At 39.7% G+C, this 18722-nt stretch overlaps 1 protein-coding gene across 3 annotated transcripts in view; it reads right to left on the bottom strand.

The window, feature by feature from the left end:
- Nucleotides 1–336: 336 nt before the first annotated feature.
- Nucleotides 337–18722, bottom strand: part of LOC137642537 (1-acyl-sn-glycerol-3-phosphate acyltransferase delta-like) — a 171490-nt gene continuing 153104 nt past the window's right edge. For all 3 annotated transcript variants that reach the window (XM_068375173.1, XM_068375175.1, XM_068375174.1), the window contains exons 7-8: nt 10240–10459; nt 337–3334 (exon numbers count right to left, since the gene is read on the bottom strand). In XM_068375173.1, coding sequence (XP_068231274.1) covers nt 3243–3334; nt 10240–10459 — 312 coding nt within the window. In that variant the 3' untranslated portion in view covers nt 337–3242. The remainder of the gene's footprint in view (nt 3335–10239; nt 10460–18722) is intronic.

The following is an 18722-nucleotide window of genomic DNA, read 5'->3' as shown; positions in this document are numbered from 1 at the left end:
AGCTTGACGTCTGTGCTAAACTCACTTGACTGAACTAGTATAATTGGTGGCATTAGTGCATAATTATAGGTCAAGGAAAAAATTGAGTCTACAGTATAGCATTATATTCTGATATGCACCTAGTAATAAGAAGCATATTCATTCTAAGAATGAGTACAGTACTTTGTAAAAAGAAATTCATCAGGTAACTCTTTCAGTTTTATAAATGCAGGGAATCATAACATAGATAGCTTGATTTGACAAATTTAATAATCAAAAAATAATCAACCAAATTAAAGTTTTTGGGAAAATGTGAAATAATTCTTTGTGGATGCCAAGAAGGAAAATGATACAAACTTAAAATCAAATAGCTTCATTACCAAATGACTAAGTGCCAAAACATTTTTAACATACATACTCATAAAAAGTTTCAACACATTCACTGTGAAAAATGCATAAAGCTGCAGTGACCAACAATGACTTGGAAATGTCAAGTACAAAATGTTGCTTCACATTCAAAAGTTCTTGTGGGTAAGCTGCTTCTTTAAAGATGTGTCTAAAAATCATCAGTTTTAATAACTTCCACTTGGTTTTATATATATATACATAGCTACCAACTCATTGCCAAAGTCCATCTTTTGTCAGAGTAGCTTCAAGGCTAATTAAATAGTTTCCCCATTGAAAAATAGAAAAAGCAACACTGCATACGATTCAAGAGAGCTTCTTGTCAGAAGATTATGTGCAATACTTTTGGCTGCAGTTTGCCCTTCATTTTTCTCCCTCGGGGGAACTTCTTCAGAGAGGTTCTGTTCTCTTATTTCCAAACATGCCCCACAAAATTGATTCTAAACTGGTACACAATGCTCGCTAAAAATATTCTTGCCAAACACCCACCCAATAGTAGTTTACAAACACTAAATGCAGTGCCTTCATCAAAGCATTAATTACCAAAATCAGGGAATACGGACTGAACTATGTGTACTTGATGTTGAACAGTATCCAACTGCAGCACATGGTACACAAATATTACCTGCATTACAATTCAATTAGTTCATTATACTGCATTTCTAATCAACATAAATTACTCAAAATTTATCTACTATTACAGTAATACTCTATTGCTAGCAACTTTGAAACAATTGGTTATGACTAGTAGAATGGTATTTGTATATTCAAAACAATGCATACCTGAATTCTAGAATAACAATTTCATTCCTTGCCTTCAATCTGAAGAGCATGTAAGACTATACCAAGTGCAGGTAAGAAGTGATAGTAACAAACAGTCTATGATAAAAACGATGATAGACTTGGAAAACCGCAGAGCCACAAGTAATCGTAAATCAATGCTGCAATAAACTACTCAATAACCTGCTATTAAAAATAAAATTCTATGCATAGAGTTCAAAACCCCATTTTCTTGCTAGATGTATGATATCACCAAGTAGTAATATTTCCATTTTGTTAGCTTATTTGTTCAATAACATGAGGCAGACATGAAGAATATCTGGAATAGCATCAAGTCCCTGTACATTATAAAAAATACTTTAACCTAGTAGGAAATAAAATATCACTACAATTCAAACAGTTCTACAGTGATATATCCTGCCGTGGCATCCCCTTAATTAATTTCTCAAAGAAATTTCTGATATTCATGGCATTCTAGAAAACCTCTCATTCAAAAATAACTAGGAACTACAGCACTACACCTGACAACACATCATAAAAGGTTATTGCTGAAAGACCCTGCTTCAATACACTTTCACATCTAACAAATACTCCTGCATGATTCTACATTCATTGCTGCATTTTGGCAACTGAATTCATATGCATGATTAGCTCCTACAGATGAGAATGCTAGAGAACATAATACTCTGATGAGGGCACTTTCTTTCAAACCTTGAATATCACAAACTTGAGAACTTCCATCTACAACCTTAATGTAGTCAAGAGGGCATGTCAAGCAAAGAATCAAGTTTGATCCTTCAACCCTGCAAAGTTTGTTACATTACATCTGGTTCATAAAATCTTTCTGAAACCTCAATATGCATGAAGAATTGCTTATATCTATGTACTGTATTCTCTATGATGCTTAATGTAAAAAGGAAAACAAAAAATGCTGCAACTACATGAGAACACTAATCAGTGAGGTGTTTGAAAGGCATATTTTTTCAGTATCTACAAATGTACTGAATACGTACAAAGACATGCCGGTTGTCACAATATTTTCCATTATTATTAATCCCTTCACTGACAAGCAAATTTTAAAATGTCTAGAAGCATTCCTAGTGCAATACTTGTAACAAGGTATAAATTTAGCAAGAGCACTGGTAACAATGACAAGGAAAAATGCCATCTCACATAAGTAATAGGAAAAAATAAATACAAGTTGCTGCCAAATAAAATCAACCAGCTAATAGTAGGGTACCTCTTTTTTTAAAGAAATTATGCAATCACTTGCATCCCCTGAGTAACTGTTGCAGTGAACAAAAACTTTTCTTTAACAAGAACCAAGAAGCTTAAAATGAATCTGCTTCACTTCAAAGCTAATAGCTACCCATGAAGACTTACACCAACAGAAAAATAAATGACCACTGCATTCTGCTGTCGAAATAAAGTAATATAAATAAAACTATGACAAGTAATGCAACCTTTGGCAAGAAAATGCAAATAGCTAAATCAGTTTTATCTTAGGGACATTAAAAAAATAACACCTGCAATTATATCTGCAATATTCACAGAACAGAAAACTCAATGTTAGAATTTGCTTAAAAAGCCATGGAAAATAAAACTGCTTTTAAGTATGATGAATCGGATGTTGTATCCAAATTAACAAAGCTAAAGGATTCCAAATTATATTAACAATAGTCTCACATGAAAATGAACCAATATACATCACAAAGGCTACAAGAAAAATTAACGTACTTCTATTCAATGACCCCTCACATAATTAATGTTTTCTCTGCATTCAAACCTATTCAATAATAAACAACCTTATGTCTGTAACTAATGGCAGTTTGGTAAACCAGTCAATTGTTTGTTCTTACTAAACATTTGACAATCAATTTCTGACCAAGAGAATAAAGTGCATGAGGTGCTGCAGTTTTTCTAACAATGATGTAGCAATTAGCATTCTAATTACTGTAAATTTTACTTCTATACAGTCATGTAATCAAATCAGTTGTATAACGTTTCGACAGATTTCAACAATGTAATAAAAAAGACCCCTAAGGGAATTACTGCCTAAACAATGACAGATGAAGACATTAATCTTTCTTCTTGTCATTATCTGTACTTCCATACTCTGAGCCCTTGTCAATCTTTGTCAAGCCGATCATCTTGTAAAGTCCAACATATGCTGAAATAAAGAAAAAACTTATTATAACATTTCTTTTTTGTATTAAAAATGTACCCAAGAGGTCAGTACTTTAAAAATTTCATCAAGGCAATAAAATAAACTAAGCTATATCACTAATGTACACCATGGATCATAATAAATCATGTTTAATGTTCTTATTTACATTTGTCGCACAACTACTAAAAATGTACATGGTTGCATGCTGTAAATATAATAACCAATTCTTCACTTCAACATACATCAAAGATAAATCTTTGTCTCAAACTTTTTCATTAAAGGTTGTACGTTGCCAAGGGCCTCAGCCCCTGTTGAGATACTACTGCTAGTGTTTTTGGGTTCTTTGACTAGCCAGACAATACTACATTGGATCCCTCTCTCTGGTCATGGCTCATTTTCCCTCTGCCTATGCATACACCGCATGGTCTGGCTCGTTATTTTCACATTCCCTTCTCTCCTCATACACCTGACAACACTGCGATTAACAATCAATTCTTCTTCACTTAAGAGATTAACTACTGCACTGTAATTGTTCAGTGGCTGCTTTCCTTTTGGTAAAGGTAGAAGAGACTCTAGCTATGTTAAGCAGCTCTTCTAGGATGACACTCCAAAATCAAACCACTGGTCTTTAGTCTTGTGTAGTGCCATAACCTCTGTACCATGGTCTTGCACTGCCTTGGGGTAGAGTTCTTTTGCTTGAGGGTAAACTTAAGCATACCATTTTATTTTATTTCTCTTTCTCTTGTACTTTTGAAGTTTTTAGTTTATATATGAGAGAGGCTTTGGCATGAAACTAGTTTTCTTTCACTCTTCCATCTGTGCATCCTTTGGTTGAGATTCTATTTGTTCTAGGTCTCCATATATGGGCTTACCAAGTGGTATACCGTGCAACTTCTAAGACATACTAATCCACTTTCCTTCTTATTTCAATCTTTCAAGATCTCACCTTATTTTCCAGTCTTGGGACACCCCTCTCTAACAAAGTTCCTATTTTCAATACGAGCCTCTCATTGCATTCCAGCAGTGAGTCTGTTACCAAACAAAGGGTTTAGTATTGCCCATATCAAAATAAAGGCTCTCTTGCACCAGCACATCAAGCTGAGAAAAAGTTTGTTGCAAAGAATTGAAATATTCAAATATTACACTTATGACTGCTATTCTTTGACAAATGAACCCAGGCATTACCAAACGAGGTTCCTGGACAAAGTGCTGGAGGTTTGCGAAGACTAGGAGTAGCTATAAATGACTTGTAAGAAAACTATAACTTGAGCATATTGGTGCTGATGTAATATTCATTACAAAGATGTTTTGAATATAACTTAAGCATATTGGTAGTGATGTAATATTCATTGCAAAGATGTTTTGAATAAGATAAAAAATCATATAAATGATAATCCTTGTTACTTGTATGTGGGTATATTCCAGTGAGTGGCAGGTGGCAATCAGCTGATCACAACCAAAAGAAAAAAAAAATAGTCTAATACTTGATTGTTAAAATGCACTTGGAAATGAAAACAAAAGTACAAATAACTATTCAAAAGATTTTTTAGAATGCAATAATGTTTGCTAAAACTATTGGCCAGCTAACAAAATCTAATGCTATGTTTTAAGTTACAATAAAAAATGGATTTATGCTGAGTAATAATGTTTTTTCTATTGTGTAGTCTCTAATTGACAATAAGAAAATAAAGATTTTGGTTTCTTCTACTACAATATATGTATGTATTGTATGGCACCTGATAGAGAGCGAGATCAGTTGATGAAATCAAATGCTATTTTTTTTTGTTTAGATTTCTTTCACCAATATCAAGCAAGAAATTTCTCACCATAATCAATTCTTTGTTTAATTCTTCACGTTTACCAGGCCTCATACCTACAATAAAATAATGCAAGGAACAACATGAAAACAGATGTGAGCACAGCCAAACAACAACCGTTAATTCAAAATAAGCACGAGTTTGTGTTACAAGTGACAGAAGCTCCACCACTACACAGCTGGGGCCTGGCAAACTACATTAAATCTGAATATTTCCTCCTGGCTTTGAAATTCTCTCTATCTTCTGTAGAACAAGTCCTAGCATACAGTATATCTTTTGATTAGAAAATGTAAGCACGCGAGCTCTCTCTCCCTTTTTCTCTCATAGTCAAAAGTTTCTTTCCTCATATGTACATAAGGTTTTGTTCATCATATGCCTTTTATCTAAATATAATAGTAGACTTCTTGTTTTTCTCGCTCTCTCAGCCGTAGAACCTTCAGAAAAGATTTATTGGCAATTTTGAATTATCAGTGATTAGTTTTCAGTAGCAATTTGTCTTAATCAGCTGATCTGTTAAGCATAGTGCTACTCAATTACCTTGCAAATGTAAACAATGGTAAAGATGTAAGTTCACTATGTTTCGATCTATCTACCATACCACTTCCCAAAATTTGAGGTAGCAAAAAAAAAAAAAAAAAAAATAAATAAATAAATAAAATAAAAGGAAAAGGGGAATTTTCCTTCTCACCGTTCCTCCCTGCCTGTTGAAGGACTCAGGCGAGTTTGGATAGTACTGCTAGGGTGCCACAACTCACTCTCCCCTGTTATCAACCACAAATGAAGATTCATATGGCGACTTCCCTATTGCTGCTACCTCAGCCAGCGGTAACCAAGGCGACCCGAGGTAACAGTAGGGCCTACCACAAGTGCGTCACAATCGCTAGTCATTTGTTCTTATTTTTAGCGCGCTCTTTTGCCTCTCCCACATCTATCCTTCTGTCACCTAATGCTTTCCTTACACCATCCATCTACCTAAACCTTGGCCTTCCTCCTGTACCTCTCCCATCAACTCTTGCATTCATCACCTTACTCAACAGACAACCATTTTTGATCCTCTCTTCATAGCCAAACCACCTCAACACATTCATATCAAATCTAGCTGCTTATTCATTTCTCACCCTCACTACTTCGTTCCTATCCCTATCAAATCGAGTTAAACCAGCCATACTGCTCAGACACTTCATTTCGAACACATTAGATTTCCGTCTTTCCGTCAGCTTTATTCCCCACAACTCTGATCCATACATCACAATTGGTACAATCACTTTCTATTACAGAATTTTCTTTACATTCATTACGAACCCTCTATTCTTCACCATTCCCTTTACTGCCCCAACACTTTACTGTACATCTGACGCACATCGACTTCCTCAAGTAACCCTCAATTCGACATGACATTCAATCCAGTACCACCATCCTTCCTCATACATCTCACATTATTCCTACCCACATTAACTCTTAACTTCCTTCTCACATGCCCTTTTAAACTCGTCATTAATTGACAAAGCTTCCTCTCCAAGTCTGCAACCAATACAGTATCATCCACAAACAATAACCGATTCCCCTCCGACTCATGATCACTCTCGTCTATCACTTTCAATCCTCGACCAAGCACTTGAGCATTCATCTCTCTTACAGCTCCATCAACAAACAAATTGAACAACCATGGCGAGATCATACATCCCTGTATCAGCCCCACTCTCACTGGAAACCACTCCCTCACTTCATTTCCTATCCTAACACATGCTTTACTACCTATGTATAAACTCTTCCCTGCTTATAACAGCCTTCCACCAATTCCATATAACCTCATCACTTCCCATCAACTCTAATCATAAGCTTTCTCCAGATCCATAAATGCAACACATACCACTTTCCTTTTGGCTAAATAATTTTTGCATATCTGCCTAACTATAAAAATCTGATCCATACATCCTCTACCTCTTCTAAAACCACCATACACTTCCAAAAAGAGAAAAGACCCCTTTTTTTTTTTAGTCTGCTAACCCACAAAATTGGGGGAAGTGCCTTGTTAGATAGATACCTAGATATGCTATTTCCAACCTTCCAACCTTTCTAGATATTCACTTTCTACCTCTGGTTTTTCCAACTCTTCATGATAGGATACTGATATGTGGATACAGTATTTAAAGAATTATAATTAGGTACAGTGAAATGAGACAGTTATCAAAATCCTATTAATTTTGATTACCGCTATACTTTTCAATCACAGTAAATGGACATAGTTGTTAACTGTGTAGCCTGGCTGAGCAGTACATAAAAGGATAAGTTTATAAAGAAAATAAATAAAAAATCTATGAAAAATTCAACATTAGAGTAGATTTCTTGTCTCTCCCTTTCTCTCTGCCGAAGAACTTTTACAGAAATATCTATTGACAATTTTGAAATATTAGCTTATACAGTTTTATTTGTATGTCCAGTTAAATTTTTTATTTAACAACCCTTTTTAGGTGTTTCTGAGTTTGAAAGATGCAACTTGTAATCAAAATGAAATGGGGGTAAAGTTTTAGATTCAACCAAATTGGGAAATGTATTATATTAATATATTTTCCTAGTAAAGCACGTGATAACAAAACACTTCTTCTCAATACATTATTGTCGCTAATGCATACTTACAGAGAAAAAAAATATTTCAGGAATTGAAGGTCTTGATTTTTTTTAAGTTTAGTGTATATCTTTCCATGGGCACGCAAGGTAGCTCTTGTTAGTTTGTATATCTGTTTTCATCTTACTTGGCTCCTCCCCATTGCGCAATGTGACAATATTTGCTTGAATGCGCATTTGCTCCTCCCACTAATGTCGCTCCTCCAATCTAAATACTACTGGGTTCTTTTCAAGGGTTATTATTGGACGATTCATTGGTCTCTCAGTCTTGTTTCAAGGATCTGTTTTTCGTGCAATATAACATTGTAAACGATAGTATTTTGTTTTTTTCCCTATTTCATTATGGGAGAAACCCGTGATTGTCGTTTGTTTTCGGTTTTCAAAAGTTCCGGTTTTTATATTTTCACCACACGTCACTTTACTGTCATGGATCCTCCGGTACGGTTGTGTGAAATATGTCGTTATTCCTATTTTGATGTGATCGGCCGATTTCATGGGAATTATAATGGAACTCCTGAAGTAGTGAATCGTTTTCTAAGGGAGCATTCCGTATTACCTTTAAGTGTCCAGTGTGGTAAATGTGATTCGCCTTTACATTTTCGTGAGGATAGACATGTGTGGTATTGTACCAAATCTGAACGTATTCCAGTACTTGATGATTCAGAAGAGGGTCAACCACAACCTTCCACATCTTCATCGTCATCTTCCGTTTAAGGTAAGAAGTGATTTAACAAAATATATATATTCAAATTTACCCCTGGTTAAAGGGGGGGTCGCAGGGGGGGCGAAGCCCCCCCCCGGTAGGGGTACAGGGCCCCTAGGTTAGGTTAGGTTTGTTAGGTTCTGTGGTGCCCTGAAAATTACTGTGGCCTTAAGGGGGGGTCGCAGGTTCGCCCCCCCCCCCGGTAGGGGTACAGGGCCCCTAGGTTAGGTTAGGTGGGTTTGTTAGGTTCTGTGGTGCCTTGAAAATTACTTTGGCCATAAGGGGGGGTCGCAGGGGGGGCGAAGCCCCCCCCCCCCCCCGGTAGGGGTACAGGGCCCCTAGGTTAGGTTAGGTGGGTTTGTTAGGTTCTGTGGTGCCCTGAAAATTACTGTGGCTTTAAGGGGGGGTCGCTGGGGGGCCCTACCCCCCTCCCCCCGGTAGGCCTAGTTAGGGGTATGGGGGAGGGGTGCTGGAACATTAATTATTCATTTATTGCAAATATCATTCAATGCCCCAACACCCTTCCCCCCCTTCCCCCACCCAAAACCCCGGTTCCCAAAGGGTGTCCCCCATAATTGGTGGGATGAACTAGGGTATACATAGTAAATCTCTAAATCGGTTGGTTTGCAGTCAAAATAAACGTTAAATTCATTGAAACCACACTATTTCTGATGCAACAAATATATTTTTATTGCATTTTTCCAAATTTGGCTGAAACTAAAAATTTACCGAAATGGGAAAAAACTTTCATAAAACTGGAGAGGGGATAAGATACAAAACCTTTTAAGCACCTCATAGTTGTCAAAAAAGCTGGGGGGTGAATGGCAACATACGCTGTATGAAGCAGATTGCATAAATAAACACAAAAGGCAAAGTGATCAATAATAGCAAATCAAATGCCCTATCATGTTAATAACACTAGTACTAAAACCAGGGGTTAACTAATCTTGACTTCATTCCTATTACAGAACTTAAACTTAACAATATATGTTGACTTCCAACTGAAAGCTAACCGGAAATTATTTATAACTCAATGATGAGACAAAAGATGGAAGTTTGCAGAGATTAGCACTCAAATAAAATTTTCTTCACTTATTAGCAATGGTTCTTTGTGATATGTCATTGGTTGTCAGATGATTTCAGCATTGGAATTGCTGTGATGAGTTCAATAGTGTCAGAACCCCTGGGTTTCCCTTATATACAGTTTGCACCTTGAAACTCTGAACATAGAATAGGGGAGACAATATTTCTTTGGTAATCATATGTCGCACTTGACCACACACCACATTAACCCAAAAATTACTTTTAACTGGATTTACATATGTTAATAAAATTCAAAATCAATGGCACAACTTCCAGGAGTAGCATCATGTTCATGAAAAAAAAAAAGAGCTTTAGAAGGAATTTTTGTTTGCAGCACGGGTTCTGGTATGTGACTCATGCAAAGCAAAACTGTCATACCACCATCCTCAAAGTCTACCTCTGGAATGCAATGCAAACAACAAACAGCGATTAACTACATCTCATAATCCAGCTTGGCTTTGGCATGGCACTCATAGACTAAAATGGATTTGACTATATTATATTGATACATCGTGATTCTACTTCCATAAAATCCCATCGACTTCTAAAATTTAAATAAAAGGTAAAAATATGTCCACAGGTTTCTTCTGTCCTGTATTTAACATGGTTAATGAATTTCCGACAATTTCAGCCTTCACTTCACAAATTTGTAATTGATAAACAACTGATATCAGACTTACCAATAAGAGCAATGCCAACTGCTAGTGATATGGATATCAATGAGCCACTTGTGAGAAGATTATAATAAAATCTCAGAATTTGTGATAAGACAAAGCCTGCCCATCCTATAACATTAAGGAGAGAATACCATCTTCTTGGCATTTTCTGACATGGATATTCAGGTAAATCATTTTCTTTGGTAAAGCTCCCTGTGTTGATGTAGCTGTCTAGCAATTGATCCTGCAAGAAAAAAAAATATATAAAGCAATCTACAAACATTTAGAACATCTCAAAAATAAATCATAATAACAAACTACAGTGCATAGTACTAATTTACACAACATACTGTACTTTAAACAAAGTATGTTGTATTGTAAGAAATCACTCTGGAGGTTACGATAATGATACTGTATCAGTACTTGTGCATCATGTGACCCTTGGGTACTGATCATATGTATATTTGGTCAGTCTAGGACTCTAGGGCAATGGTTCCCAAACATTTTCAGGTTGGTGCCCCCCTTGGCTTCAAGATGGAGTCCTTGCGACCCTCTTGATTCATTCTAAATTACATAGCAGAGCTATGCATTCATTTATAATTGTAATGTCAAATTTATTATATATAAAAATGTATAATTCCTCTTTGTCTTAGTGTTCATGATATGTTTTTTTCATATGATTTTATGAAAAATAAAATAAGAATTAGTTATTTATTGCTTAAATACTCTTAATACCCTCCAGTTACCAGCAACCACAGCTTTTGCCTCACAGTCCCCAAATATCAATCCATCATCCAAGGTTCCGGCCACTTTGGGAACCACTGCTCTAGGCCATTGACCTGGTCCTTGCCTCTACCGTTCCTTTAGATTAAGTTTTAATCTACTATTCCTTCAATTTATATTCCTTACTTTCATCACTTTTATCTAAAATTTTTTACTTATTTCACTTTAAAATATTTGATGCCTTTCTGCATAATACATTACTATGAATTTCATTCAAATACCTAGAATGAAAAAGTAAGACTTTACTCCACACTTGGTAAAATATCGTTTATTTTATCTTCCATTCTTCTTTCTTTTCTAACTCTACCTAAAAACATCTGGTCTATTTCATCTTAAGTTACACTCCCCTTAACTCTTACATCGATGTTTGTGTTATGTAAAAAATAAAAATAAAATAACCTGTTATTTCTTAACTGAAACATTTGAACTTTTTTTTTTTAAAGAAATTCCTTTAAATATAACCCAAGATAAGAATATGGAATATGTTTTGCTCTACTTTTCATTCCTTTTCAATCTAAAAAAAAAGAAAAATGGGATTTTGACGAAGGAAAAATTTATTTCTGGGCTCGACCTGTGTCGCTCCGTGAAATGCTCCTTATAGCACCATTTCTAAGGTATAAATACTGTTAAATATACCAGAGAAAAAAGTTGCATGGAATGCCAGGAATAAACCCAGCTCGCTCACTCTAATTGAGTGTCGGTATAGTAACTGGGGCGTGTTAGAACCACGACCAGAGGTCCCTCACCAGTTAGCCCTCTCCTTCCTCAGTATCCCCCGATACTACGAGGTGCCGTTCTACATCCGGCTACTACCTTCTACTATGACTACCCTCCCCCCACCCCTACCACTTCCCACGATTCTTCCTACATTCCTTTCAAGCACCAGTGAGATTCAGACGTGTTGTTTTCATAGCTTTGTGTTTCAGTGTTTTTGAAGACGTGCCAGACCTGGATTGTTCATCTAGAGATATTAAATCAACCAAAAAAATGAGGTATGATCTTGTGCCAAATTATGATGAATTATTCCAAAAATAATGCCTTTTTGACCAAGTGGGTCTCCTAGTAATAACTAATACTTCAATGTGACTTTGTAACTCAATGAGTAGTATTTCCATTTTCAAAGCTTCATCAGACAAATTTGTCAGTAGCCAGCTTGGTAACTGTTAAGTGGTAGGACCCTGGCTCCAACCTACAATGAGGGCACTACTTGGCTTTAGTCATGACTGTGGTTCCATGCAGAGCAGGTCTTTTAACTACGCACATTGCTGCCAGTGACATCACCCAAAGAAGTGACCAACATGTTCTTTCCTTCTAAGCTAATATCCTCCTCCTAGCCTCAAATTTGCTTTCTTTGAATAAAATCCCATAAATAGTGAGAAGTGCTGGTTAACATAGACCAGAGAGTGAAGAGGTTGGTGAGAGACAAAACTTATTACCATCTTCTATCTGAAATGCAAAGGGTTGGTGATCTTCTAGACATGACATACTATATGGTTATCCATGAAAGAAAATGCTTAAGGGGTCCGGCCGGCTAATGCCGTTATTTTAAGGACAGGACTTTGACAATCATACCACTTAATAAGGTGACTTAGGACATCTCAATACTGCATAAGATTTTTGCCTCTAACCTTCAGTTTTGCGACGCCAGGGCGATTTATCCTGAAAATGAGTGTTTTTAAATTCTATCTCCTCCCTTGATAATTAATATAAAGACCTGGGATTAGTACTCTATACTGTATAGACTTGATGTAGACCTCCAATCAAATGAAGTTTTTTTTTCTAAAAGTCATTTCTGGGCTCCGACCCGTGCCGCCCAGTGAAATGCTCCTTTAGCACTATTTCTAAGGTACTGTATATAACTGCTATATATTACCAGAGAAAAAATTGCATGGGACTGCCAGGTTGAACCCAGCTCGCTCACCGTATAAGGTGTCGATATAATACTGGGGCGTGATTATTCACAACCAGAGGCCTCGCACCATTGAGACATCTGTCAAAATCCCCGAACAGCGAGGTGCCGTTCAATGATATATCTTTCAAACTAAGGGAGTCTATAGAATTTGAATGTCAATGAGTATAGTTGTGAGATACAAGCGTTCAAAGTTTTTCTTTGTATCTTTAAAAAGACAATACAGTATTAATAAATCATGATTATTATGAAATGTTATTTTCATTAGTAAAATAAATTTTTGAATATACTTACCCGATGATCATATAGCTGTCAGCTCTGCTGCCCGACAGAAAAACCTACGGGCGGAATACGCCAGCGATTGCTATACAGGTGGGGGTGTACATCAACAGCGCCATCTGTCAAGTAGGTACTCAAGTACTCGATGTCAACACAGAACCAATTTTCTCCTCGGTCCACTGGGTCTCTATTGGGGAGGACGGGTGGGTCCTTTAATTTATGATCATCGGGTAAGTATATTCAAAAATTTATTTTACTAATGAAAATAACATTTTTCAATATTAAACTTACCCGATGATCATATAGCTGATTCACACCCAGGGGGGTGGGTAGAGACCAGCATTACATGTTGACATTATTATGAGCTAAGTATTCCGTATTTCATTTTAGCAGTTATCAAAATAACAAACATAAAATAAATAAGTACCTGGTAAGGAAGTCGACTTGAACAATTACTCTGCCTTTTTAAGTACGTCTTCCTTACTGAGCCTCGCGATCCTCATAGGATGCTGAGCGACTCCTAGGAGCTGAAGTATGAAGGGTTGCAACCCATACTAAAGGTCCTCATCAAAACCTCTAATCTAGGCGCTTCTCAAGAAATGACTTTGACCACCCGCCAAATCAAGTAGGATGCGAAAGGCTTCTTAGCCTTCCGGACAACCCAAAAACAATAATAAAACATTTCAAGAGAAAGATTAAAAAAGGTTATGGAATTAGGGAATTGTAGTGGTCGAGCCCTCACCACTACTGCACTCGTTGCTACGAATGGTCCCAGAGTGTAGCAGTTCTCGTAAAGAGACTGGACATTCTTAAGATAAAAGACGCGAACACTGATTTGCTTTTCCAATAGGTTGCGTCGAATATACTTTGCAGAGATCTATTTTGTTTAAAGGCCACGGAAGTTGCGACAGCTCTAACTTCGTGTGTCCTTACCTTCAGCAAAGCTTGGTCTTCCTCATTCAGATGGGAATGAGCTTCTCGTATTAACAGTCTGATAAAATAGGATAAAGCATTCTCTGACATAGGCAAAGATGGATTCTTAACTGAACACCATAAAGCTTCAGACGGGCCTCGTAAAGGTTTTTAAATAGAACTTAAGAGCTCTTACAGGACATAAGACTCTTTCTAGTTCATTTCCAACCATACAATAAGTTTGGAATATCGAACGATATTGGTCAAGGCCGAGAAGGCAGCTCGTGTTTGGCTAGAAAACCAAGTTGTAGAACATGTAGCCGTTTCGGATGAGAATCCGATGTTCTTGCTGAAGGCATGAATCTCACTGACTCTTTTAGCTGTGGTTAAGCATATCAGGAAAAGAGTCTTAAAGGTGAGATCTTTCAGGGAAACTGATTGAAGCGATTCGAACCTGTCTGACATAAGGAATCTTAGTACCACGTCTAAATTCCAACCAGGTGTAACCAAACGACGCTCCTTCGTGGTCTCAAAAGACTTAAGGAGGTCCTGTAGATCTTTATTGTTGGAAAGATCTAAGCCTCTGTGACGGAAGACTGATGCCAACATGCTTCTGTAACCCTTGATAGTGGGAGCTGAAAGAGATCGTTCTTTCCTCAGATATAAGGGAAAGTCAGCTATTTGAGTTACAGAGGTACTGGTCGAGGATACGGATACTGACTTGCACCAGTTTCGGAAGATTTCCCACTTCGATTGGTAGATTCTAAGGGTGGATGTTCTCCTTGCTCTAGCAAACGCTCTGGTTGCCTCCTTCGAAAAGCCTCTAGCTCTCGAGAGTCTTTCGATAGTCTGAAGGCAGTCAGACGAAGAGCGTGGAGGCCTTGGTGTACCTTCTTTACGCGTGGCTGACGTAGAAGGTCCACCCTTAGGGGAAGTGTTCTGGGAACGTCTACTAGCCATCGAAGTACCTCGGTGAGTCATTCTCTCGTGGGCCGGAGGGAAGCAACTAGCGTCAACCTTGTCCCTTCGAGAGAGGCGAACTTCTGCAGTACCTTGTTGACAATCTTGAACGGAGGGAATGCATATAGATCTAGATGTGACCAATCTAGTAGAAAGGCATCTATATGAACTACTGCTGGGTCCGGGATAGGTGAGCAAACTATTGGGAGCCTCTTGGTCATCGAGGTTGCGAAGAGATCTATGGTTGGCTGGCCCCAGGTGGCCCAAAGTCTCTTGCATACATCCTTGTGGAGGGTCCATTCTGTTGGAATTATTTGTCCCTTTCGACTGAGACAATCTGCTATGACATTCAAGTTGCCTTGGATGAACCTCGTTACTAGTGAAAAGTCTAGACCTTTTGACCAGGTGAGGAGGTCCCTTGCGATCTCGTACCATGTCAGAGAGTAGGGCCCTCCTTGCTTGGAGATGTAAGTCAAAGCCGTGTGTTGTCCGAGTTCACCTCCACCACTTTGCCTTGAAGGAGAGACCTGAAGCTTTTCCAGGTCAGACGTACTGCCAGTAGCTTCTTGCAGTTGAAATGCATTGTCCTTTGACTCGAGTTCCATAATCCCGAGCATTCCCTACCGTCTAATGTCGCACCCCAGCCTACGTCCGATGCGTCCGAGAAGAGAACGTGGTTGGGAGTCTGAACAGTCAGGGGAAGACCCTTTCTAAGGTTGATAAAGTCCTTTCATCAAGTCAGACCAGACTTTATCTTTCCGGAAACCGGGATCGAGACCGCTTCTAGCGTCTTGTCCTTTTTCCAGTGAAAAGCTAGATGGTATAGAAGAGGACGGAGGTGTAGTCTTCCTAGTGACACAAATTGAACCACGGATGACAGTGTCCTTACCAGACTCATCCACAGCCTGACAGGGCAGCGTTCCTTCTTCAGCATCTTCTGGAAGGATAGCAGGGCTGGGGGTTGATCGTCTTGTTCAGCAACGTCCTAATCAGAGGGTTCCTCATCCGAAACTGATGAGGAAACGGCAACGGAGTGGGCAACGTCTAACTCGCTGAATCCGGTCGCACTGGTGGATGCGTGACGGAGCCGGACGCAATATCATGGTACTGCTGCACAGTCTGTGAACTGTCAACAACCATGGGGACGCGAGGAAGTACAGCGTCAACCCGAAACTGTCTAGACTGTCTGGGTTGTGCAGTCAACACCCTACCGGGTTGCTGAGGTTGACGCACTGCGTCACAACAAGTCACCTCTGCTGGTTGTTGAACGTCTTCCTAGTGACACACTGAACGTCAACAACCACCTCCGAGCGTCGCTTAACGTCAACGTGCGACTGGCAACCCACACTGGGTCGCATCGGTGGAGGAACCACCTCAACTGGCGGACGCGAGTAGGATACCTCAGCGTCAACAGGGCGCACAACCAACCGGTAGGAAGGTTGTTGGCCAGAAGGTTCTTCTCCGTATTAAGTCCTCTATCAAGGACACAAGCTTGGACTGCATGTCTTGCAGCAAAGCCCATTAGGGTCTACGGGAGCAGGTGTGGCAACAGACGGGGTTAGCGACTGAAGCGGAACCATTTACCATCCCTGGAAGCCTTGTTATGTGTCACATAATAGTACAGCAAAACTTCAAAGGCTCGACAAAAGTTGAGAAGTTGACCTGTAAACAACTGGAGCGTCTCCTGGCTATGCGCCTGGCCGAGTCTACCAGAATTGAGAAGTCTACCTGGGCAGAGGCATGAACTCCCAAGCTGAGAACTTCTCTCGTGTCCTATCAGACTCTCGCTCTAAAAGCCAGATAAAAAGAAGGGAAATCAAAAGGCTGTATCCCTAAAACTCCTCCTGGTGCAAAAACCAGTCGCCTAGCCGACGTAACGCTCTCTAGGAGAGCGAGAGAGCACTAGCTTAACAACAACGGCTTCGAAGTAGCTAGGCCTAGTGTAAGTTCTGACGTGAGGCGAACGAGGAGCAGCAGTTACAAGATCCGGACGAAGATCCTTAAAAAATCATCATGATTTAATTAAAGTCCATAGGAGGCTAAGCAGCTTAAGGCTCCTCTCCAAATGACAGAGTCCTCAAAGGAATATCAGTAGGAGGGAGAACAGCACTTTCTCATCTACAGGAACCTTGTCCGAGAAAAGCTAGGTTATCTCAGTGAGGGTCTCACTGGTGCATTAGCAGCAGACCAGAAGGCAACGTTATGTAACTGCTTGACAGTCTGTGAACTGTCAAAAACTGAACTGTCAACCACAATAGGTGCGTGAGGACATACAGCACTGGTGCATTAGCAGCAGACCAGAAGGCAACGTTATGTAACTGCTTGACAGTCTGTGAACTGTCAAAAAACTGAACTGTCAACCACAACAGGTGCGTGAGGACATACAGCACTGGTGCATTAGTAGCAGACCAGAAGGCAACGTCATGTAACTGCTTGACAGTCTGTGAGCTGGCAACAACCAAAGCTGTGTGGGGAAGCCTCAACTCCTGACTGACTAGTCTGCTGCGGGCGAGTGGCGGTAACCACAGTGGGTTGCGGAGGCTGACGCACCGTGTCAAAACACGGCAGCTTAACTCCACCCTCCTGTTGTTGTGGTAGCACACGCACGTCAACGGAGGGTTCCGTGCGTCTGTGAACGTCAGCATGCGTCTGGCAGGGTCGACTGCGCATGGGTGGAGGAGCTCTCACAGCTGGAGTGTGGGAGCAGGCAGCCACAGCGTCTGCTGGGCGCACAACCGTGGTAGGTTGTAGGCTAACGGGTGCGTCTGTGAACGTCAGCATGCGTCTGGCAGGGTCGACTGCGCATGGGTGGAGGAGCTCTCACAGCTGGAGTGTGGGAGCAGGCAGCCACAGCGTCTGCTGGGCGCACAACCGTGGTAGGTTGTAGGCTAACGGGTGCAGCGTCAACCTTCTCCGCACGATACTCCTGCAAAAAAGATGCTAACTGTGTCTGCATAGACTGTAGCAAAGACCACTTAGGGTCTACAGCAGCAGGTGCGGCAACAGACGGTGTTACTGCCTGTTGCGGTACCGCTTTACCTCTCTTAGGAGGTGTGCAGTCATCGGAAGACTGCAGCGAGTCCGAACTGACCCAGTGGCTACACCTGGGCCGTTGGACTTGCGCGGAAGGGACCGACTTGCACTTAATAAGCTGCGAGACCTTGGTCCAAGGTTTCTTACGAGAAACCTCTTCCGCAGACGAGAAGTAAATGGGCTCTCTCGTCTTTGTGTGGGTGGGGCGATCTTGGGTAGATACGCCCGAAACCACGGAGGGAAAAACGTCTGTTCGTTGATCAAGGCCTGACGAACCCATAAGTCGTTCGACATTACTTCTCCCCTGGGCTTGGGAGCTTGCAAGAGGTCCCGGACTAGGTGAACGACAGGCACGAACAGACGAACCCTCGGACGCAACACTGTAACACTTTGCGCATATCACTTTATCACTTTGATTTTCTGTTTTGTACTTATTTCACTGAAATCGAAACTTTTACTGATTTCTACCTGAAACACGCAATCCTACCCTTCATTTAAAGGTAGTAATTGCGAAAACAGTCGTATAATGCAACAGAAAACATATATAAAGATAAAGAATTCAGTGGCTGGGAAAGAGACTAAACACTAGTTCAAATAAACTACGTTTACAATCTCTCACCGCACATAGCCT

The sequence above is a fragment of the Palaemon carinicauda genome, chromosome 6 (genome assembly GCF_036898095.1).
Source record: "Palaemon carinicauda isolate YSFRI2023 chromosome 6, ASM3689809v2, whole genome shotgun sequence".
Taxonomy (NCBI): domain Eukaryota; kingdom Metazoa; phylum Arthropoda; class Malacostraca; order Decapoda; family Palaemonidae; genus Palaemon; species Palaemon carinicauda.
This window is presented reverse-complemented; position numbering and strand designations above follow the sequence as displayed.